Source organism: Antennarius striatus, chromosome 1 (genome assembly GCF_040054535.1).
Source record: "Antennarius striatus isolate MH-2024 chromosome 1, ASM4005453v1, whole genome shotgun sequence".
In the NCBI taxonomy this organism is placed as follows: domain Eukaryota; kingdom Metazoa; phylum Chordata; class Actinopteri; order Lophiiformes; family Antennariidae; genus Antennarius; species Antennarius striatus.
In genome coordinates this window covers 12,182,435-12,204,657 of record NC_090776.1, presented here as the reverse complement: position 1 = coordinate 12,204,657, position 22,223 = coordinate 12,182,435, and the positions used below count along the sequence as shown (strand labels likewise).

Below are 22,223 nucleotides of genomic sequence, written 5' to 3'. Positions count from 1 at the left end.
TCATTTTAATCGTGGCTGAGTTATAAATCAATATTATGGGAGGATGACGAATAATCCCACCTAAGTGTGGCTACATTATCAAAAAGCTCTTTTAAGACACATTAACCAGAGTCATTCTGAGTCACTGATCAGTCACTGTCCAACTAATGTCACGCAAAGTGCTGAAAAAGTTACTGGCAACCATAATAGAAAGGTGTCAGAACACACAGTGCATCACAGTTTGATGCTTTAGAGGGTGCCTAGCTGCAGACTGGTCACAATGCCAACGCTCACCCTGATCCACCATAACAAGAGCCTACAATGGGCAAGTGACCGTCAGAGCTGGCCCATGGAACAGTGAAAGAAGGTGGCCTGGTCTGATGAATCATGTTTTATTTTTAATCATGTAGACGGCCTGGAGGGTGTGGGCTGTCTACCTCGGGAACAGACCGTACAAGGACTATGGGAAGAATGTAAGGCAGCGTAATGTTCTGGGCAATATCCAGTTGGGAAACCTTCATTCACGTGGTTGTACCACCTACACATTGTTATAGCTCAAAGCATGGCGACAGTAGTCTCTGATGGCAGCGCCCTCATTCAGCAGGGTAATGCATGAATGAATGGAGAGACATAACAAAAAGTCGTCCTTCAAATTTCCCAGAAGTCAGGCTGATTTAGCATCTGTGGGATGTACAATCCATTAAAACCCCGCCCTGTTTGCTGGGTGAGAGATTTTCTATTAATTATGCAATTTTAACAGTGTGGCTGATCATACTGGATATGTATGTGTACCTTTATTATTTTTTGCTCATGGACATGCGTGTATTTATTGAATTCAGAAATATTGTATACATAATCAGTCTCTTTCCAGTGTCAGCATAATGGGAAGAACAACCTCATCATAAGCTATTGCACAGGCTGCGTGTCTTTTTTCAATGCTTTTACAATAATTGTTTTCATAACTGTCAGTCATAAAGGTTTCCAGCTGTAGCTCAGAATTGTCATTCCCCACTGTCAGCAGGTCCGTGACGTTAAGCATCTTAATTGCGCTTCTCTGTGCGTAGGTACCCCGATATGTCCTCCGCTGCTGACGTTGTGAATACCTTAGATGAACAGGCCCTTACCTCCATCCTCAGTGCATACGGGGAAGAAAGACATGCCAGGAAAATAGCTTCAGCCATTGTAGAGGCACGCCGTGTCAACCCCATCACTCGGACACAGCAGCTGGCCAGCGTGGTGGCAGGTACTTCAACACTACCCAGGTTAATTTACCGCATCCTGGAGCCTGGAAGGGAAAATAAAACACGACTGGAGTTATTAAGGCCCTCTCCTAGTGGGACACATTTCGGTCTGAAAATTACATTGACTGCGACCTCAGCCATAATCATCTCTCCTGCCTGTGTTAGGGATCCTTTCCTTTAAAGTTGAGACCAATGCTTTGCTAGAGGTGAGCCTCCCATACAGCGACCTGTCTCAGTTACCCTCCACCTTGCTGTTTGTGCTGTATTTTTTCAACCCTGTTTGCCCATTTCTCTACTTCCAAATATTCACACACCCCCAGCACAAACATCCACACAGGCCCACACACATGACACAGTTGTGCACAAAGCCAGGATTAGCACAGTTTATCTTCACTGATTGTTTTTTAAGGCATATGCCCCCCGATTTGTGGTGGTGAAGGAGTGAGAGGTTGTTTCATTAGTTTTTGCACTGAGTAGGATGTGCGTCAGTGTCACCCTGGGAGAGCAAGTGTGAATAAGTAAGTGAGCAGCTGTTTAATCATTTTGAACAGAAAAGAAATTCACAGACAGCATTTAATTGAAAAAAAAAAATCAGATGTCCTGATTTAATCCAATGGGAAGTCTCTCTCACACATACCTATCATATCATATCATGTCTGTCTGTCTGTCTACCTGCTAGATAGATAGATAGATAGATAGATAGATAGATAGATAGATAGATAGATAGATAGATACTTTATTAATCCCGGAGGATGCTGATGCATATACTTGTTTAATGTACGTGATTCTTCCACTGAGCTCAGGTGTCGGAGGTTTCATGACAGTTTATCCCATACAGAACGATTTCGGAGCCAAATCAGTTCCTCAAATTTATTCGAAATTGTCACCTTGACAACGTCTTTTAAGGATTTGGTTATTTTATTGTGTTTCCAGTCATAGTTGTAGATGAGAGGGAACGAAATAAGGTACTCATGTCCCTGTGCAAGTACAATAACAAATCCAGGAAGATTCATTAATTTTCACAAACTCATCAGTTTCATCCGCTGTGGCAGGTTGCGGGGAGCTGGAGTCTATCCCAGCTGGCTTAGGGTGCACGCGCAAAGTCATACCTACAGTCAATTTGAGACCAGCCAATTAACCTGAAGCGCATGTTGTGGGAGGTGGGAGGAAGACGGAGAACCCGGAGAGAACCCACACAGACATGGGGAGAACATGCAAACTCAGCACAGAGCGAAACGCGAACCCGGAACCACCCTGCTGTGCAGCGACAGCGCTACCAACTGCACCACTGTTCCGTCCCATCCAGGAACATGAAAGCACATGATCAAGCACAAATACAAGAGTATTATCAATACATAATACAACGGAGACTTTATTTGGTTGTCATTTGGGATCGATGTCTATTTGGCAAATTTCCTCTTTAGTTGTTCATATTAGTTGATTTACATTCAGTGGGTATTCCCAAGCAGAAGGTACGGTGATGCTCACGTGTATTATCGGAGGAATAAATTAACCTGATGGGTGTGAATCACATTTATAAACCTTATTCAAATTCATTATTTTTATCTGCTTATTTTTTATCTTGATTGGCATTTTAGTCATGCATTTTATGTTCTTTTCACCTTTATCATTTATTGGGTAGCACTTTGAAAAGTCCTTTCACAAGTTCAATGAAATTGAACTTGTGAAATTGAACTATAAGGAATGAGATGTTTAACAAATGTAAACCGATCACAGATAAATTTCTAAAAAAACAGCCACAGCCACACGTTGAAGTGTCATTGAAGTGACATTTGCAACTTGTTTCAGGATGCAGCCTTGACATTGACATTGCTTTGTCTTTACCAATAGTGCATAAGCACAGTGTACACACAAATTTATTCAAGAAACTACAAGATGGTGTTTTGCTTTTTATGTACTATTGGAGTCAAGGAAGCTGCAAAATGGAAATTCTCCAAAATATTCAGCATTAAAATTAGTAAATTGACCCAGGTAACCATAGAAACATGTTTCATATAGACATGAAGGTGACAGAAAAGTCCCACTGTCAAATCTTATCAGGCCAACATGTCTCTTAGATCCTTCCACCATTGAACAGTGTGTTTTTCTTGTTCTCACACCTAAATGTTTCATTTTGTAAAATGATGTATATGCAGACACCCTGAGGCTGGTTTTTTTGTCATCTCCTGCATGTGTTAATGTTTGTGTATTTTTGTTGTTGTTGTTTGTGAGTAACCAGTGGGGAGGACTGAGATACATTGATTTACAATGGACAGCAAGCTGTTTCACATTTATTTCCACCCAGAGAAACAACTGTAAACGTGAAACATGTGGTTATTCCTCAAATTAATTCAACTTTAGCATATGTGCTCTCGCTGCCAATTTTAAATGCATTTGCAAAAACACAACGTGATGCAAATTTAACAATATGGGAACAGATGAATGCTGTTTCCAACGATTTATCAACAGTTTATTTTATGTAGATTCTTACTTGATGAACAGAAATGACGTAACCTAAACAAAGCTGCACACTATACCAATGTGCTTTGATAAGGTAATGTCACCTGATCACTGGTGTAGCAATTCTAACAGCAAACAGAGGAACAAATGTGTTTGCTCTGCTGGACCACTTCAATAAAAGAAACCTGCTCTACCACAATATAAACTGCTTGCCAAACAGATGTGCCACGCAAGCCATCATTAGACAGTTGTTTTAACGACTTGGCTTGATAAATTATCAACAGCCAGCAAACTAGCTTGGCGTGCTATTGTACCTGGATACCATCATGGACCAGCAGCTGGGGTACGAGCTACAGAAGCTGCTCCTACAAATAATTAATACATCGCCAACTTTCCAATCCCACCTTTGATGAGTCGTACACCGTGCAACTTTGTTGTGTGACAAAGCATTTAAGGCTGATTCATTCTCAACAGCTGAGTGATTCCCAAGCAAATAAATCATCTCATCTGTTATGCTACATCAAAGTGATAGTCGTGTTCCTCTATGCACTCCTGTTTAACCAGAAACAACAAAGCCTCAAACAGCATTGTTATCCACATAGGCAGTTTGGTCTTTCATCGCTCTCACCTCAACCATTAAATAATGGTTCGATGGATGAGATACACCAGGAAGATAAAGTCTACCAAGAGCTTTTCAATGCTATATCTGAATATTATGTCTAGTACATTCACAGTGTTGTGGTTCCTTCTTAACTTCTTGTTATCCCCATTATGTACACAGCATAATCTCTTCTTCCTGCATATATCTGTAGGACCTTTGAAAGATGAATTAGAGAAAGAGCATATGGCTTGGGCAGGACAGACTAGGCCCGTCCACGCTGTCCAGGCATTGTATTGATTGCAGTGTGAGTCACACCTTGGGAAGTTAAGTGCAGGAGGAGAGAAATGCCACATCACTCACATCTCTATTTATCGCAGTTTGTTTTTAGGTCTGTGTATGTGTCTGATTGTTCTTGTGTTGTCTTGTTGTGGTTGTTGTTGTCTTCCGCAAACACAGATTTATATAAAGCTAATGTGTTTTTATAATTGTAGTTTTTATCTCCTCAAAGGAGGTTGAGTGGTCAGTTCAGTCTGTCTGTCTCTGAGCAGGTAAAAAAACACCTCTCCCAAACTTGTAGGTTAAAGGAGGGAGGGCTTGGCACTGTGACTGTTCAGCATTCAGATGGCCTCGGGGGAAAAAAACCCCTCCTCCTCATCCTCTTTGTGTTAGCCCTCAGGCAGTGGTAACGTCTCCCTGAGGGCAGCAGAGAGAACAGTATGTTGTTAGGTTAACTGGGCCCTATGACAGTCCTCTTGGCCTTTAATCTGCATTGCTTACTGTAAATACCCTGCAGGATGTTAAAGATGGCTCTGAATGTTCACTTGATTGATTGGACCACCCTCCTCAGACCCAAGTGGTTCTGTTTGGTACTGCTTTTTATCCAGGTAATATTGCTCCTAGATAGAATGCTCTCTATAATACAGAGGTAAGAGTTCCTGAAATGGTAGAGATACTTTGTTCACCCATGTGCTGATGTGGCAAGAACACATTCAGTCCTGAGAGATGTTGACATGGAGACCATCTCCACCTGAGTGGTATTGGCGGTTTTCCTCTACTGCTTCCTGCCTAAGTCCACTATCAAATTATTGGTTAAACCTTCTCATTCAGTGTGAGATTGTTAACTTGGAACCAATGCTTTCTTAATTTCCCTTCGGGGATCAAACTAGTATATTAAAAATAGATAAATAAAAAATTACAACTGTTTCTACATGTGCCTCCCACTTTTTAAGGGACCAAATTGGACAAACCATACAATCATAAATGAAACTGTCACTTTTTAATATTTGGTTGCAAATCCTTTGCAGTCAATGACAGCCTGAAGTCTGGAATGCAGAGACATCACCAGACGCTGGGTCTGTTCCTGGTGATGCTCTGCTAGGCCTCCACTGCAACTGTCTTCAGTTCCTGCTTGTTCTTGGGGCATTTTCCCTTCAGTTTTCTCTTCAGCCAGTGAAATGCATGCTCAATTGGATTCAGGTCAGGTGATTGACTTGGCCATTCCATAACATTCCACTTCTTTGCCTTAAAAATCTTTTTGTTTGCTTTTGCAGTATGTTTCAGGTCATTGTCCATCTGCACTGTGAAGCTAGGTCCAATGAGTTCTGAAGCATTTGGCTGAATATGAGCAGATGATATTGCCCAAAACACTTCAGAATTCATCCTACTGCTTTTGTCAGCAGTCACATCATTAATAAATATAAGGAAACCAATTCCATTGGCAGCCATACATGCCCACACCGTAACACTACCACCACCTTGCTTCACTGATGAGGTGGGATATTTCCTTTTCCATACTCTTCCCATCATTCTGGTATGAGTTGATCTTTGTCTCATTTGTCCATGGGATGTTGTTCCAGAACTGCATTGGGTTTTTTAGATGTTTTTTGGCAAACTCCAATGTGGTCTTCCTGTTTTTGAGGCTCAACAGTGGTTTATATCTTATGCTGAAGCCTCTGTATTCACTCTGATGAAGTCTTATCTTGATTGTTGACTTTGACACAGACACCTCCTGGAGAGTGTTCTTGGTCTGGCCAACTGTTTTGAAGGGGTTTTCTTTCACCAGGGAAATAATTCTTTTGTCGTCCACCACAGTTGTTTTCCGTGGTCTTCCGGGTCTTTTGGTGTTGCTGAGCTCACCAGTGCATTCTTTCTTTTTAAGAATGTTCCAAACAGTTGATTTGGCCACACCTGATGTTTTTGCTATCTCTCTGATGGATTTGTTTTGCTTTTTCAGCCTAATGATGGCTTGCTTCACTGATAGTGACAGCTCTTTGGACCTCATATTGAGAGTTGACAGCAATCTGATTCCAAATACAAACTTCAAATTAACTCTAGACATTTTGTCCGCTTGTAAATGAGATACTGAGGGAATCACACACACCTGGCCATAGAACAGCTGAGCAGCCAATTGTCCAATTACTTTTGGTCTCTTAAAACGTGGGAGGCACATGTTGTAATTCCTACACCATTCACTTGATTTGGATGCAAATACCCTCAAATTAAAGCTGGGAGTCTGCTCTTGAAGCACGTATTGTTTGTGTCATTTGAAATCCATTGTGGTGGTGTACAGGGCCACAAAGATGAAAATAGTGTTCATGTTCAAATATTTATGGACCTGACTGTAATAAAGGCCCAACAGTCTAAACCTGAACAGACTGTATAAAGGGTGGTCGCCATTTTTTTGTCCTTTAGATGTCCATGTATTTTACGTCACACAGCCCTTCGAACTCACAATGAACTTGTGTCTTTGAAATGGAGGAGCCGGACAGACAGAGCCATCCAAATGTGCCCTAAATCGGAACAGGTGGAGAAAAGTTTCAGGTGTGATGTGTGATAGAAAAGTTTCAGCTAAAATGAAAGGAAAGCTGTACAAAACCGTGGTGAGACCAGTGATGTTGTTTAGTCTACAGACAGTGTCACTGAGAAAAAGACAGGAGACAGAGCTGGAGGTAGCAGAGATGAAGATGCTGAGGTTCTCCTTGGGAGTGATCAGGATAGGATAGGATCAGGAATGAGTACATCAGAGGGACAGCACATGTTAGAGGTTTTGGAGATAAAGTCAGAGAGGCCAGACTGAGATGGTTTGGACATGTCCAGAGGAGAGATAGTGAATATATTGGTAGAAGGATGCTGAGTTTTGAACTGCCAGGCAGGAGGCCTAGAGGAAGACCAAAGAGGAGGTTTATGGATGTAGTGAAAGAGGACATGAAGGTAGTTGGTGTGAGAGAAGAGGATGCAGAAGAGAGTGTTAGATAGAGGGAACGGATTCGCTGTGGCGACTCCTGAAGGGAAAGGCCAAAAGGAGAAGAAGAAGAAGTAATTCCTTGGAATTATCAAGGTACAGTTTATAAACTGTACAGTTTATAAGGTGAAAGAATTTCCATCTTAAAATGCTGTTGCCATAGCAACATCTACTGCCATGATGGAGCAAAAAGAGAGAAGCTAGAGAGAAAATACCCAAGATGATTCTTAGCATACAGTGTGTTAGCTGAAATGGCTAGCTATTTTAGCTGACGGCAGCAACCCAGCTAGCATCATGGGTATTCTACAGCGGTGTCTATTTTATGCAACAGGTAAACAAAAATATAGACAAACAGCCTTTGCTGAATGAGAGGTGGATCCCACCTCCTGTCTCAAACTGGATGGAAATTCAAGAATCTGACATTTTGTGTCAGATTTGTGTCAGAACTGTTGGAAGTGAGGGTGACAAGTGAAATTGTTAGAGGAAGCCAGTTATTCCTTCTCAGTGATGAATGGGGGGAAAAATCCAGTATGGCTGCACCTGCATTGTGTTGCTTGTTTATATAATTGTATGAATGCACTACTTACTAATAGTTTTTAACTTAAAATTCTCCACATTACCAATCTAAAGACAACTGTAACGTACAGTGTTAATTCAACAAATGAATTTCAGAATTCTAAAAAGCTGTAAATTTTTGGGTCCATTCATCAACATCATGTCTGGAGGAAAAAGAATGAAGCATACACTCTGCATACACTGAAACATGATGGTTCGGTTATAGGATGGGGCGTCTTTGTTTTGCCTGGAGAACTGCAGGGTGTACAGGATGAGATGGATTCTGTCAAGTATCATGAGATCCCAGAATCTGAAAGTTTATCCTCTGGACACAGACTCCAGACTGATCTCAAAGCCCACCAAAGCTTGATTTCAGAAGAAGTCTGGGCATGGCTAGAGTCACCATCACAACTGTCTGATTTGAATGCCATAGACATTTTCTGGTGTAACTTGAAGAAAGTGATTGCAGGACATAAATCCGGAAATACTGCCAAACGAAAGGTCTTTTCTCATGAGTACTTGGATAAGATTCCTCAAGATTATGGCCAGAACCTGGTCTCAGGTTTGCAGCAGGTCATAACATCAAAAAGTTCTGCAAGGTGCTACAGATGTTTGTCCCTGGTGTGGGGGTTGGGCAGTACAGATGCCTTGTAGAGACCCTAAAAGTTTGTGTCTCATGTAATTTGGTCTTTCAGTTTGCGTGCTCTATTTACAGTATTGTTGTGCATTAGACTAACAATCCAATCCACTCACTCACTTTCCGTGTTTCCAGGATCGTTTCCTGCTGCTGCCATCTATGCACGGAAAGATCGTCTCCACCGATCTGCACACGTGGCCACTAAGACTTTCCAAGCTCTGCGTATTTTCGTGAACGACGAGCTGAATGAACTCCATGCCGGCCTACGTGCTGCCCAGGTTGCACTCAGACCCGGAGGACGTCTATGTGTGATCAGCTTTCATTCCCTGGAAGACAGGCTCTTCAAACGTTTCCTCCGAGGAGAAGACTTGTCTAAGCTAGATCACTTCAGCCCAAGGAAGCAAGGCACCAGGAAGAAAAAACAGGGTGAAGAAAATGTCCATTGGCGCCTGCTGAAAAAGAAGGTCATCACCCCACAGAAGGACGACGTGGCGGATAACCCACGAGGACGCTCGGCAAAACTCAGGGCAGCACTGAGATGTTGATTATGAGAAAACAGATATTCTCTTTCCATCGAATATTTTGAACCTTTTTCCATTTGACAAAGAAGAGTTTATATATATTTTGTTGTCTTTGTACGTACTAGTGCTTTAGTGACTCCAACGGGTTGGTTGGGGACCTGCACGGCGTCGCGTGAACGTGTGTTACATGATGCTCGCTGGCGGGAGCCGAACAAACTTGTGTTTTCTTTGTTTTCGTTGGCAGTGAAAGAAGTGACAACGGGACTTTCCCAGAATGTATTAAACTGAAGTGACTCTTAAAGCTGGTGACATGGACTTTTTTATCTGATAAACACATGAATGATGAACTATTTCCAAAACTTCAGGAGTGGAGGGAGGTTAAAACTAACACAAGACTGCAGGTGTTCCAAAAATAATGGTATGATGAAATACTGCAGTATATTTACATAATAATAATTATATATTCTTCCCCGTCACTTGAACGGGAAACTAACTCTTCACTGATACCATATGTTTTATTTTCAGCATTTGGTTTGACCGACTTTTGCTCCTCTTACTTTTTTTTTGGTTACAAAAACTTTATTCATTGCTCTGTATGGTTATATATCTAGGACCTTTTTCGTCTTTTTTCCCTTACGCCTGACTCCGCATCCATTTTCTTCCTTGTGCCTCCTTAACCAGAGCCCCCACTTTTTCTTCCCAAATCATGTATCTGTCTATCCTCATCCTTGAACAGCTGTTCTCATCAGAGAATTTGAGGACTCGTCCACTCCCTGTGATCTAACAATCTTGAACCGGGCTCCATCTTGACCACACCTCTTCAAGTCAAGTTTAGCTCCTGCACCTAGTTTCTGGAACAATTCAAAGGAGTCCATGGCTGTAACAGCGTGGTCTGTCTTGATCCAGGCATGAATAATTATTGAACATCGTCTACCAGCAGCTTGGCTCAGGCATGACTAATCAACATCCGCATCGTCTACCGGCGACGAGCTGCTGGTAGACGATGCGGATGGTGATTACTCATGCTCCTCTTACATTTTGCCATGTTTGTCGTACATCAGATCCTCTGTAACCCAACCGGTTGAATTGCGTCAGACTAATGCCTCGTCACGGAAATGGCGACATTCTTATTTTCCCTTTTACCTGGTCTTTTTGTTGCTTTTTATAAAACAGACATGTCAACATGTTGGATGCTGAATTTTCTATTGGCTTTAAGTTGAAAAATGCCATACAACACAAATAAAATGGTGTGACTTTTGACTTGTTTTCAGTTTTATTCTAAAAGACACAAACTCCAAATTTACCTTACACTCTTTGGTTTTAAATGGATGTATTATTTGTCCAACAGCTATTGAATCCTTAACATAGAAGTCTTTTCAACAGTGCAGATGTTACAGCTTCTATTTCTAGCTTCTCTTTCAGTGTTTGAATTTCTTCTCATTGCTAATGTTGAATAGTATATTGAGAGATCTTCTTCTTTTCCTTTTGGCTTTTCCCTTGAGGGGTCGCCACAGCGAATCAATTGCCTCCATCTAGCATTGTTCTTTGCATCCTCTTCTCTCACACCAACTACCTTCATGTCCTCTTTCACTACATCCATAAACCTCCTCTTTGGTCTTCCTCTAGGCCTCCTGCCTGGCAGTTCAAAACTCAGCATCCTTCTACCAATATATTCACTATCTCTCCTCTGGACATGTCCAAACCATCTCAGTCTGGCCTCTCTGACTTTATCTCCAAAACCTCTAACATGTGCTGTCCCTCTGATGTACTCAATCCTGATCCTATCCTTCCTGGTCACTCCCAAAGAGAACCTCAGCATCTTCATCTCTGCTACCTCCAGCTCTGTCTCCTGTCTTTTCCTCAGTGACACTGTCTCTAGACCAAACAACATCGCTGGTCTCACCACAGTTTTGTACACCTTTCCTTTCATTTTAGCTGAAACTCTTCTATCACACATCACACCTGACACTTTTCTCCATCCATTCAATCCTGCCTGTACACGCTTCTTCACCTCTTTTCCAGACTCTCCATTGCTCTGGACTGTGACCCTAAGTACTTAAAACCCTCGACCTTCTTGATCTCTTCTCCCTGTAACCTCACTCTTCCACTTGGGTCCCTCTCATTCACACACATGTACTCTGTCTTACTGCGACTAACCTTCGTTCCTCTCCAGGACAGACCTCCACCTCTCTAGCTTCTCGTCCACCTCTTCTCTGCTCTCACTGCAGATCGCAATGTCGTCTGCAAACATCATAGTCCATGGAGATTCCTGTCTAACCTCTTGTCAACCTGTCCATCACCGTAGCGAACAAGAAGGGACTCAGAGCTGATCCCTGCTGATCCCACCCCCACCTTGAACTCCTCTGTCACACCTACAGCACACCTCACCACTGTCTTACAGTCTTCATACATTTCCTGCACCGCTCTAACATACTTCTCTGCCACTCCAGACTTCTTCATACAATACCACAGTTCCTCTCTGGGCACCCTGTCATAAGCTTTCTCCAGATCTACAAAAACACAATGCAGCTCCCTCTGGCCTTCTCTGTACTTCTCTATCAACATCCTCAAAGCAAATACTACATCTGTAGTACTCTTTTTTTGGCATGAAACCATACTGCTGCTCACAAATGTACACTTCTGCCCTTAGTCTAGCTTCCACTACTCTTTCCCATAACTTCATTGTATGGCTCATCAGCTTTATTCCTCTGTAGTTGCCACAACTCTGCACATTTCCCTTGTTCTTAAAAATGGGCACCAGCACACTTCTCCTCCATTCCTCAGGCATCATCTCACTATCTCAAGATCCTGTTGAACAACCCAGTCAGAAACTCTACTCCACCTCTCCTAGACACTTCCAAACTTCTACAGGTATATCATCGGGACCAACTGCCTTTCCACTCTTCATCCTCTTCAGTGCCCTCCTCACTTCATCCTGACTAATCTTTGCTACTTCCTGGTCCACAACAGTCACCTCTTCTAGTCTTTGTTCTCTCTCATTTTCCACATTCATCAACTCTTCAAAGTACTCTTTCCATCTTCCCATCACACTACTGGCACCTGTCAATAGACTTCCGTCCCTATCCTTAATCACCCTAACCTGCTGCACGTCCTTCCCATCTCTGTCTCTGTCTTGCCAGCCTGTATAGATCAGTCTCTCCCTCCTTACTGTCCAACCTAGCATACAAGTCATCATAAGCTTCTTGTTTGGCCTTTGCTACCTCTACCTTCACCTTATGCTGCATCTCCCTGTACTCCTGTCTACTCTCCTCAGTCCTCTCAGTGTCCAGCTTCCTCTTGGCTAACCTCTTTCTCTGTATACACTCCTGTACCTCCTCATTCCACCATCAAGTCTCCTTATCTACTTTCCTTCCAGATGACACACCAAGTACTCTCCTACCTGTCTCCCTGATCACATTAGCTGTATTTGTCCAGTCATCTGGAAGCACCTCCTTGCCACCCAGAGCCTGTCTTAACTCCTTCCTAAAAGTCATGCAACACTCTTCCTTTTTTAGCTTCCACCATTTCATCGTCTGCTCTGCCTTTGCCCTTTTCATCTTCCTCAGCACCAGAGTCATCCTGCACACCACCATCTTATGCTGTTTGGCTACATTCTCGCCTACCACTACTTTGCAGTCTAAATAGCTCAATCTAAAGATATATTTTTTCATTGACGTCTGAATTCCCCCTGAACCTCCCTTGATGATTAGCTGAAGTGTAACCTCTACTGTACCACGTGAATCAGTAATGTTACTAAATGCTGAATGACTCAAGTGTCGGAAGTGGTGCTGAATGAGCTGGGTGGTTGTTCTTGAGCATTCTCTCACCTTCAACTGTAAGTAGATGAGGTGTTTTGATCTGTACTGTTTGACTTTAATTGTAATTGCTTCCTCCAGATTATTAACACTTCTTTCTTCAGTGTCAGTTTAGAAAACTCTAAATTTACCCCTCTCGTTACTGTGGAAACTAAATGGCATAAGTAACATTAAACCATGTCTTAAAATCTATGTTGTTTCATCTAGAATAAGACGATGCATTGGGTGAGTTTAAATGTCCTTGCCTTTAAGACATCAGCGGACATCTATTAATGCAAGTCACTATCCATGAAAGCTAAACGGTTTGTAACTTGAGATGTATTTCTTACTGTTATGAATAAATTGCCAAGAATCACCTTCCCGGGATAAAAAATAGAAAAATTTCTCAGTGAGACTTTTTGGATTGTTTTTTTAAGATGAGATACATTTCTAGGGTCACAGAAAATGAGGCCAACATGCAGCATAAATAAACTCTTTGGATTTATTCCCAACCATCAGTGATTTGTGGTCCCTTTAATAAAACCCAGACCATTATTATGTGTAACCACATTTGAGGAAATGTTAACCTAGGTAACATCAGCAAAAATATTTGTCTCCTGGAATTTGCAGGGGTTTTTTTTTATTATTGAATTAATGCACTCAATAAAAATCAACCGCTATCACAGTTTCTGTAGAATTCTCTTTTCATGCCAACCTTTGGGCTCGAACCACTGGTATAAAAATTTTGAAATTGTCTTAACTATGTCTCAGGATGTGGCGAAGGTGAAGAGCAATACTCACAAAATCATTTTGCACTAATGGATGAGGTGTCCCTATAAATAGAAGTGAATAAAGACTCCAGAGATGTACAAGTTTCCAAGAGACTATTTCCTCAGTAATTTCAGAGAGTTTATTTTTGATATTTTCAAGCAGTCATTTATAAAGTCGGTATTTTATGTTTGTGTTTGTCTGAACATCATCCAACCATCAGCATGGATTGAGGTTCGCAGGACTTCATTTAAAGGAATATTTTGCCTGATGACTGTAAAATGTAAATGTATTCTTGATTTTAATGAGTCATGTGCTTACATTGCATTACATGTGGTAAAGGTCACACAGTGATCATCCCTCCTCATTTCTGCTGAAGGCGAGAAGCTCAAGGTTAGTCTACATTAGCCGTTACTAGCATTACACACCCGCCTCGTCTCTGACAGAAGTGTGGGCACTCAAGTTGCATTGTAATGTAGAAGCCTTGATTCAACAAAGACAAATGCGTGGCTTGAACAACAGTAATGTGTCTATTTATGCTGCACCGATTTTGTTCCTTTTCTTGTTTGACTGTTCTTTGTGGGGGCTGCCAGGCTAAATCAGTGGAATACTCTGAAATGCAAATTTCTTGTACCTCAATTTTCCTTGACTTAATATTTATAATCCGCGACATTTTAAAACTATCGTTGTCTTCCTGCTGCTTCTATAATGAGTATTTTTGCCCTGCTTTTGAAAAATGCAGTTACAGATGTGCTGCAGGATATTTTGTCATCACATTTCCCACTTTTATTGTGTCATTTTCAACAGATTAAACATGCTCACATGATAATTTCATCTGTTAAATATTTTGCATTTATTTATTAAGAGCCTCAGTAGCAGGGCAGTTCTACAGTATATCCAGTACTGGAGTGGATGATGGGTGTAAGTCCAGCAGAATCTGCTGTTTGCAGTTGTCCCCCGATTGTTTGGTGAAACATTGTTCAGTTTAATTCAAATATAAAACTGACATTTTTGACTAGATGGTGGAGAATACAATGCAGGAGCATCGGTGATCATAAATCACTGCTATGAGCATGTTCTACCCTGAGTTTTTTCATCTGTATTAAGATTGTTAAAATGTGTTTTATTGTTGTTTTATTATTGTTAGGAAGAACACAATGCTTTTATTTTGAAGGGTTAAAAAGTTAGCACCAACAGGAAATGGCAAACAGGAAGTAGGAAGTAGAGGAACACTGCAAATGGAGTAAATGAGCATGATGACGATCGTAGGGGTTACAACGTCAGAATCAAGTGCAATCCTCCATGCCAATCCTTCAGAAAGCTTTTCACTCCACCTCAATCAGTGCAGTTCAATGTGTCTTAGTGACTTAACCTGCTGTGAGAGAAGTCATTAAAGGAGTTTGGCTGGCTGTTTATTCATGTTAACACTTTGGAAATATAACACATGAAGAGAACAGTACAGTGAAAAGCCATAACATTAGAAGGATTCATACACCGCAGTCATGGAGGACCAGGAGAAAGAAGACGAAAGAGCATCCTTAGTCAGTTGATCACTGCACAGGTCCAAGCCCGCCTCTTCTTCTAAGTCTTCAGTAGCAAGCACTGCTGCTAAAGCTAGAGCCAGAGCTGGGGCTGCTCATACAGGGGTCACATTCGCAAAAAAGGAGTTAGAATTGAAAAAACCGAAAGCTAAAATTGGATGTGGAAAAGGCTCCATTAAAACAAGGTTTGGAAGTGAAGAAACAGAAAGCTAAATTGGATTTGGAAAAGGCTATGCCAGAAGCAGAACTCGGAGTTCTGGAAGAGGAAGTTCTGGAAGATGTTCCGTTTCTGGAACATCAAGCAGAAGTCACCTTTAAACCAGTTTTAAACTCCCAGATAGAGCCTCTCCTCAGAGACGGCATCATCGATAAATCGGGAAGTTTGCAAAGTAACCCCTGCATACTACTATGATGTCAAACCAGCAAAAGATACACAGCTAAAAGAAAGTACTTAGCAGTACCTGAGCAACAGACACATCTACTTCACTATCCAGATTCTCACTTTCAGCCTCCCAGCGCACATCCACAGAAACTCCAGTCTGCCTCTAGAACCTATCAGGAGCAGGGCCCCTCTTCATTCAGATGTGTAAGCTATCCAAATTATCCTTCAAGAAATAACACACAGAATTCTCCCAGTGCTCCAGCTAGTAACATAATAGACTTTACTAAGTGCCTCGCTCGTAAGGAGTCCTTCTTCCTTAATGCCACTCAAGACTTAGAATAACAGCCAGCGAGGAGTTGTATCTGCTTGTAAAATGGCTAGGGCTGTCCACATTGCCAACCCTCCTTCTATATTGGTAGAAGGATGCTGAATTTTAAACTGCCAGGCAGGAGGCCTAGAGGAAGACCAAAGAGAAGGTTTATGGATTTGGTGAAAGAGGACAAGAAGGTAGTTGGTGTGAGAGAAGAGGATGCAGAAGACAGGGTTAGATGGAGGCAATTGATTCGCTGTGGCGACCCCTGAAGGGAAAAGCTGAAAGGAAAAGAAGAAGACTCCAGAAGATAATGTTAAGAGAACTTTGTGGTGTTGCTCTTAGAACTACTCTCAGCCAAAGAAGACAGATACCTACCTGGATTGAGCTATCTTGACACACCACGAAGAATTAAACTCATTGTCGAAAAGCTGCCATTCAGCTTACAAGAAAAATGGCTGCCTGTCGGTTCACATTTCAAAGAGGAACATAGGGCTTCCTTTCCTCCTGTCTCCTTCTCCGCCGACTTTGTTAGATGACAGGCAAAAGCCGGAAATAATCCCAGTTTCATTTTTCTAAATATCAAATGCAGTCAATACCGCAATGAAAGGCCCACAGGTAAGTATAATGGTGTGAAGACAGCTACAGTATATCTGTACATAAGACAGATATGTCAGGAATTGCAGATTCAATTGCTGATAGCACAGAAAGCTGTGCCAAACAAGAAAATGGTACTAATTAATTTAAGCACTGTCCATTTCATAATAGGGCTGTCAGTTTAACGTGTTAATTAGATTAATTACGCCGCAAATTAACGTGCTATAAAAATTAACGCAATTAATCGTGAGTGGCAAGTCAATGCGCAAGCATTTTAAATTTGGCACATTGAGGGACCCGTAGGCTGCAGTGGCACCTCACTTCATACCTGCGCCACTAGTCGAAAGCAGGGTGACTGACAACAGCGATGGACGCGACACAGGGAGAGCAAGGCAAGCCCACTCGGACCTTTGGGCGGAAAGTTTATTTATAAAAAGAATAAACGCGGGACTATTGGGGCGGCAGTGGCTCAGCGGTAGAGCAATCATCTTCATGACGGATCACCCAGCCGTCGGTGGCTTGAGTCCCGCTCCCGCCAGGATGTCCATCGGAGCGTGAAAAATCTTTTCTTCCTGGTGTATTCCATTGATTAGTCATGCACTACAATTTAGTAATGTCCTAGAATTCAAATTCTGTATTTGGGGGCCTTTAGCAGGCATGAGATTAAAATGCGATTAATTAGATTAATTAATTACAAATCCTGTAATTAATTACATAATTTCTTTAATCGCCTGACAGCACAACTTCATAATAAACCTCACCCTTTAGAGATGAGGTTTATTATGAAGCCACTCATAGAACGCAAAAAATAGTAGTTTTTTTGCCTTGCAACAACAGATTTTCTCTTTAAAAGCCAATGTTTCAGGTGCTGTTCTACTACTCAGTGTGGCCAGAGAATGTCCAGTGGAGCTGAAACGCAATGAGCGATAGTAATCAACACTGTACAGCCATGTGTCCAGACAATATCATTCCACATGTGGTGTCTACTGCAACAGAGTCAGACACAGAGCAACAAATCAAGCATACTGTATCTTGTGAAAAGATATGCTTGGTGCGAGTTTTCCCACAAGGCCAAAGAGAACGCTTAGTCAGAATGTATGCCATCCTCGACGATTAGAGCAATTGCTCACTTGCAAGATCTGAATTTATTCCAGCTTTTCGTCATACGAGGCGGTTTCGTGCCTTATGTCATAAAAATTAGAAATGACTGGAAGAAAGGCAGTTGGCTTTTAGATCTAACCAATGAATGGTGGAGGTGTGTGGCATTTTCCATCCCAGAGATTGACCAGAAACCCAGATCTTAATCTTACTCCGGAGAGATCTCATAAATGCTCACAAGGTGAGACAGCAGATTAATGCGTCTCAATACGACCCTTTTGCCCAGCGTTTGGACATAGGGTGGGTGATAGTAGGGGTGGTTTGCATTCATCGTGCCCACTAGCCCATGGTATCTGTCCTCAAGACAAATTTCCCACAAAATGGACGTGCACATTTTCTGATGCCTTGTCAGAATCACAACTTTGTGTAAGAGTAAGCTACAGTGGGAAGCACTACCTCCCTACCCATCAGTCGAGTTATCCTGCTTCTGCTCTATCTGCTGAACTTGGACAAGGTGTATTTGTGAGAGAGGGAAGATAATAAACCTAACTTGTCTTTTGACGATGAGAAGTTTCTGGAGATTGAGATTATGCAGCCAGAGTTTCAGAGAGATGAGCAAAACATTTGGATCGTACGTTTACCGGTCAAATCACCCAGGCCACTCCTTCCGAATAATTGTACTTATGCCCCTTCCTGTCTCTATTCCTTGCAACATACGTTAAACAAAGATCCCCAAAATAAAGAACAGTTTGTTGCCTTCATTATAAGCTGTTGAAAACAGACACACAGAAGAAGGACCCCCTTTCCACGAAAAGGAGGAATGCTGGTACTTACCTATTTTTTGGGTGTACCATCTGCAAAAGCAAAGCCAAATACAAGTAGTGCTTGACTCGAGTTCCCAAGAAGAGGGTGTCTTCTTACTTTGAGGCACTGACCTAAACAATTCCCTACACAGTATTGGCTAGGTTTAGGAAGGACGATATTGCACTAACAACTGACATCCAACAAATGTTCTATGGTTTATTGGTGAGAAATGACCACCGAAACTTCTTAAGATTCCTCTGGCACAAGGATAACGACCTGTCCAAAGAAATAGCAAAGTGCTGAATGTGAGTACACATGTTTGGGAGCAGTCCCTCACCTGCAGTCGCTATGTATGGCCTTTGAAGAGCAGCCCAAGCAGGTGAACAGGAGTATGGATCTGACACACACTGCTTTGTCGACAGACACTTTGCCGTGGATGACAGGCCCATTTCCCTTCCATCTGAGACTGAGGCAGTTGATCTCCTTGAACATACTCAAGCTTTACTGGCAAAATCAAATCTGAAACTGCATAAAATGGCCTCAAATAGTGTCACAGTAATGCAAGCCTTTACACCTGGAGATCTGGCAGCAGGCCTCAAAGACTAAGGCCTTGATGAAGAAGCTCTTCCTATCCAAAGGAACCTCATCTTATTCTTAACTCTGACACCTTTACATTGAGAGTAGTAGTCAGCAACAAGCCATTCACCCAATGTGGAGTGCTATCCACAGTCAACGGTCTCTTTGACTCATCGGGCTTGGTGTCTCCATTGACCATCTGAGAATGAGCATTGCTCAGGGAACTTTCTGTTGACATTCAGGTCGGGACACAAAACTCTGCAGAGAAGTTTATCAAGTGAGAGAAATCGAAAGAATCACTACAGGATCCAAGCAGTCTCTATCTTCCTCACCCATATATGCATCAGCCCCTCTCCAGTTCTACACACACTGAGCTGTGTTTGTGCTCTGTGCCTGTAACTGGGCCATAGGAGCAGTAGCACACCTGAAAGTCATCTCCACAGATGGGCATATAGTTGGTTTTGTGCTCGGGAATGCTAAGGTAGCACCCCCAAATAGAACCCACTATCTCACGCCTCGAACTTTGTGGAGCCATACTGGCTGTTGAGATGGCCGAGTAAGATGCTCAAGCTTGACCTCAAGCCAGAACCTGTGAAGTTTTTCTGTGATAGCAAAGTTGTCCTTGGATACATTCATAACAACGCCATTCGATTCTTTGTTTATGTGCACAATCGTGTTAGCTGTATACGTCGGACTACCTCTGCACAGCAGTGGCATTACATGCCTACAGAACATAATCCAGACGATTTGGCCAACAGGTCAGTACCTGCATCACAGCTCACAGACACCATATGGTTCACAGGACCAGAGTTCCTTCATAAACCACTCCAGACTGAGACACATGAGTCATTTGAGCTAGTGGACCCTGAAACAAATGTGGATGTTAGACAGCAGCTGACCACTCTTGCCACTTGTTTAAAGGAAAGTAAGCTTACCTCAGAACGGTTCAACCTGGGAGTCTCTACTGAGAGCAGTTCCCTTCTTGATCCACCAGATTCGTTCACACAGATCCGATTCATCAATGTAAAGGGTAGCATTGGTGCAATAAACCTTGCACTCCAGAATAGCTGGAAGTTGCATAGCTGGTCATAATAAAGTATGGGATACTTATCCAGAGGAGTATGCTGCACTTCAAGAGGATAGACCAATCCCAAGATCAAGTGTGATTTTGGATCTCGACCCATTCATGTGTGATGGTCTCTTGCATACGGTTGGAAGCCTGAGACATGCATCAGATAACCAGGAGTTAAAAACCCCCATTATTCTCCCAAAACAAAGCCATGTCACAAGAATAATGGCTGTTCATTACCACCTATAAGTGAAACACCAGGGGAGACAATTCACGGAGGGGCAGTTAGGGCTGCTGGCTTGTGGATTTTTGCTGGCAAGAGATTGATAGATTCAGGTTTGCATCACCGGGTCACATGCCGCAAATTGAAAGGAAAACTCAAGACTCAAAAGATGCTGATGTCCTTCTGGAACATCTGAGCTCATCCCCACCATTCACGTATGTGGGCGTGGATGATTTTGGTCCATGGAATGTGGCCACCCGTCGCCTAAGAGGTGGAGCAGCTCAAAGCAAGAGGTGGGCCATTCTTTTCATATGCATGAGTACAGGGGCTGTACATGTAGAGGTTATAGAGTCCATGGACACTGCCAGTTGCATCAACGCCTTGCGCAGGTTCTTTGCAGTAGGGGGGCCAGCTAAGCAGTTGAGATCAGATAGAGGGACAAACTTTGTTGGAGCCGGCTCTGAATTGGACATGGAGCGAGGTAATCTTAGCCAATCCAAGCTCCTTCACGAGAGCGGTTGTACATGGGAATTCAACCCTCCTCATGCATCCCACATGTGAGGAGCCTGGGAAGGTCTGATTGATGTAACCTGAAAGATTCTTGACTCCATGCATACTCACCTGACTCATGATGTGCTCTGTACCTTGATGGCGGAGGTATCTGCTATCATCAACGCAAGGCCTCTAGTCCCTGTTTCCTCGGATCCCTCCTCTCCAGTGCTGCTAACGCCTGCCATGCTCTTAACTCAAAAGCCAGGTGTACCTGCTCCAGTTGGCAGCTTCAATGACAAGGATCTTCTTAAGTGTCAGTGGAAAAGGGTGCAGGTCCTAACAAATGAATTATGGTATTGAGAAACCAAATGTGGAGAAACAAATACCTTCACTCTCTCCAGCCAAGGCGCAAGTGGAACACAGTATTCCGGAATTTGCAGGCAGGAGACATAGTCCTACTTAAACAGGATCAACCACCTCAAAATGAGTCTTGTCACATCAACCCTTCCAAGCAGCGATGGACAGGTCTGCAAAATCTAGGTCAGAACAACATTGCAAGACAAAGTAAAAACATTCTTGAGGCTTATCTCTGATGTTGTCTTGCTACTGCCAAGCGGACGTCACAGTTCAAGTATGGACAGTTAAATCTCAAGTGGCATCATTAAATGCCATACGGGGAATGTTCTGTCCTGAATTTGTTAAACTGTATTAAGATTGTTAAAATGTGTTTTATTTTTGTTTAATTATCGTAAGAAAGATTGTGATGCTTTTATTTTGAAAGGTAAACTGTTAGCGCCAACAGGAAACGGCAAACAGGAAGTAGGAAGTTGAGTAACGATGCAGACGGAGTATATGAGCATGGTGAAAATTGTATGAGTTATAACGTCAGAATCAAGTGCAATCCTCCATGTCAATCCTACAGACAGCAGTGGCTTTTCACTCCAATTCAATCCAGATCAATCCAGTTCAATGTGTCATCATGACTTAACCTGCTGTGAGAGAAGTCATTAAAGGAGCAAGGACACTCATTTCCTCATTATAACAAATGAAGAAAATAGTACAGAGCGACTGCACTCAATCACCATGGAAACTAAGCTTAGATAATAGATAATCTACTGAACAACAATGCTATTATTTTAGACTTGGATCCATCCATAAATTGATTTCGCTAATTTCCAGTTGGAACACATCTCAGGACTGTAGGAAGATATGAAGGACATAATCTAATCTACTGCTGACAAACCTGCAGGTAGAAGATAGACGTGAATCTTTGGAAGGTTGGCCACATCTGGGGATGTTTATTTTTCCAAGTCTTCTCCGATGGAGAAAAAAAT

The 22,223-nt window shown here is 42.3% G+C and overlaps 1 protein-coding gene across 1 annotated transcript in view; it reads left to right on the top strand.

Moving 5' to 3' along the window:
• The window catches only part of mettl15 (methyltransferase 15, mitochondrial 12S rRNA N4-cytidine), a 67,446-nt gene extending 52,764 nt beyond the window's left edge, over window positions 1–14,682 (top strand). Inside the window, exons 5-6 of the mRNA XM_068322906.1 lie at window positions 1,044–1,222; window positions 8,850–14,682. Of these exons, the coding sequence (XP_068179007.1) occupies window positions 1,044–1,222; window positions 8,850–9,259 (589 nt within the window). The 3' untranslated portion in view covers window positions 9,260–14,682. The remainder of the gene's footprint in view (window positions 1–1,043; window positions 1,223–8,849) is intronic.
• The last annotated feature ends 7,541 nt before the right edge of the window (window positions 14,683–22,223 follow it).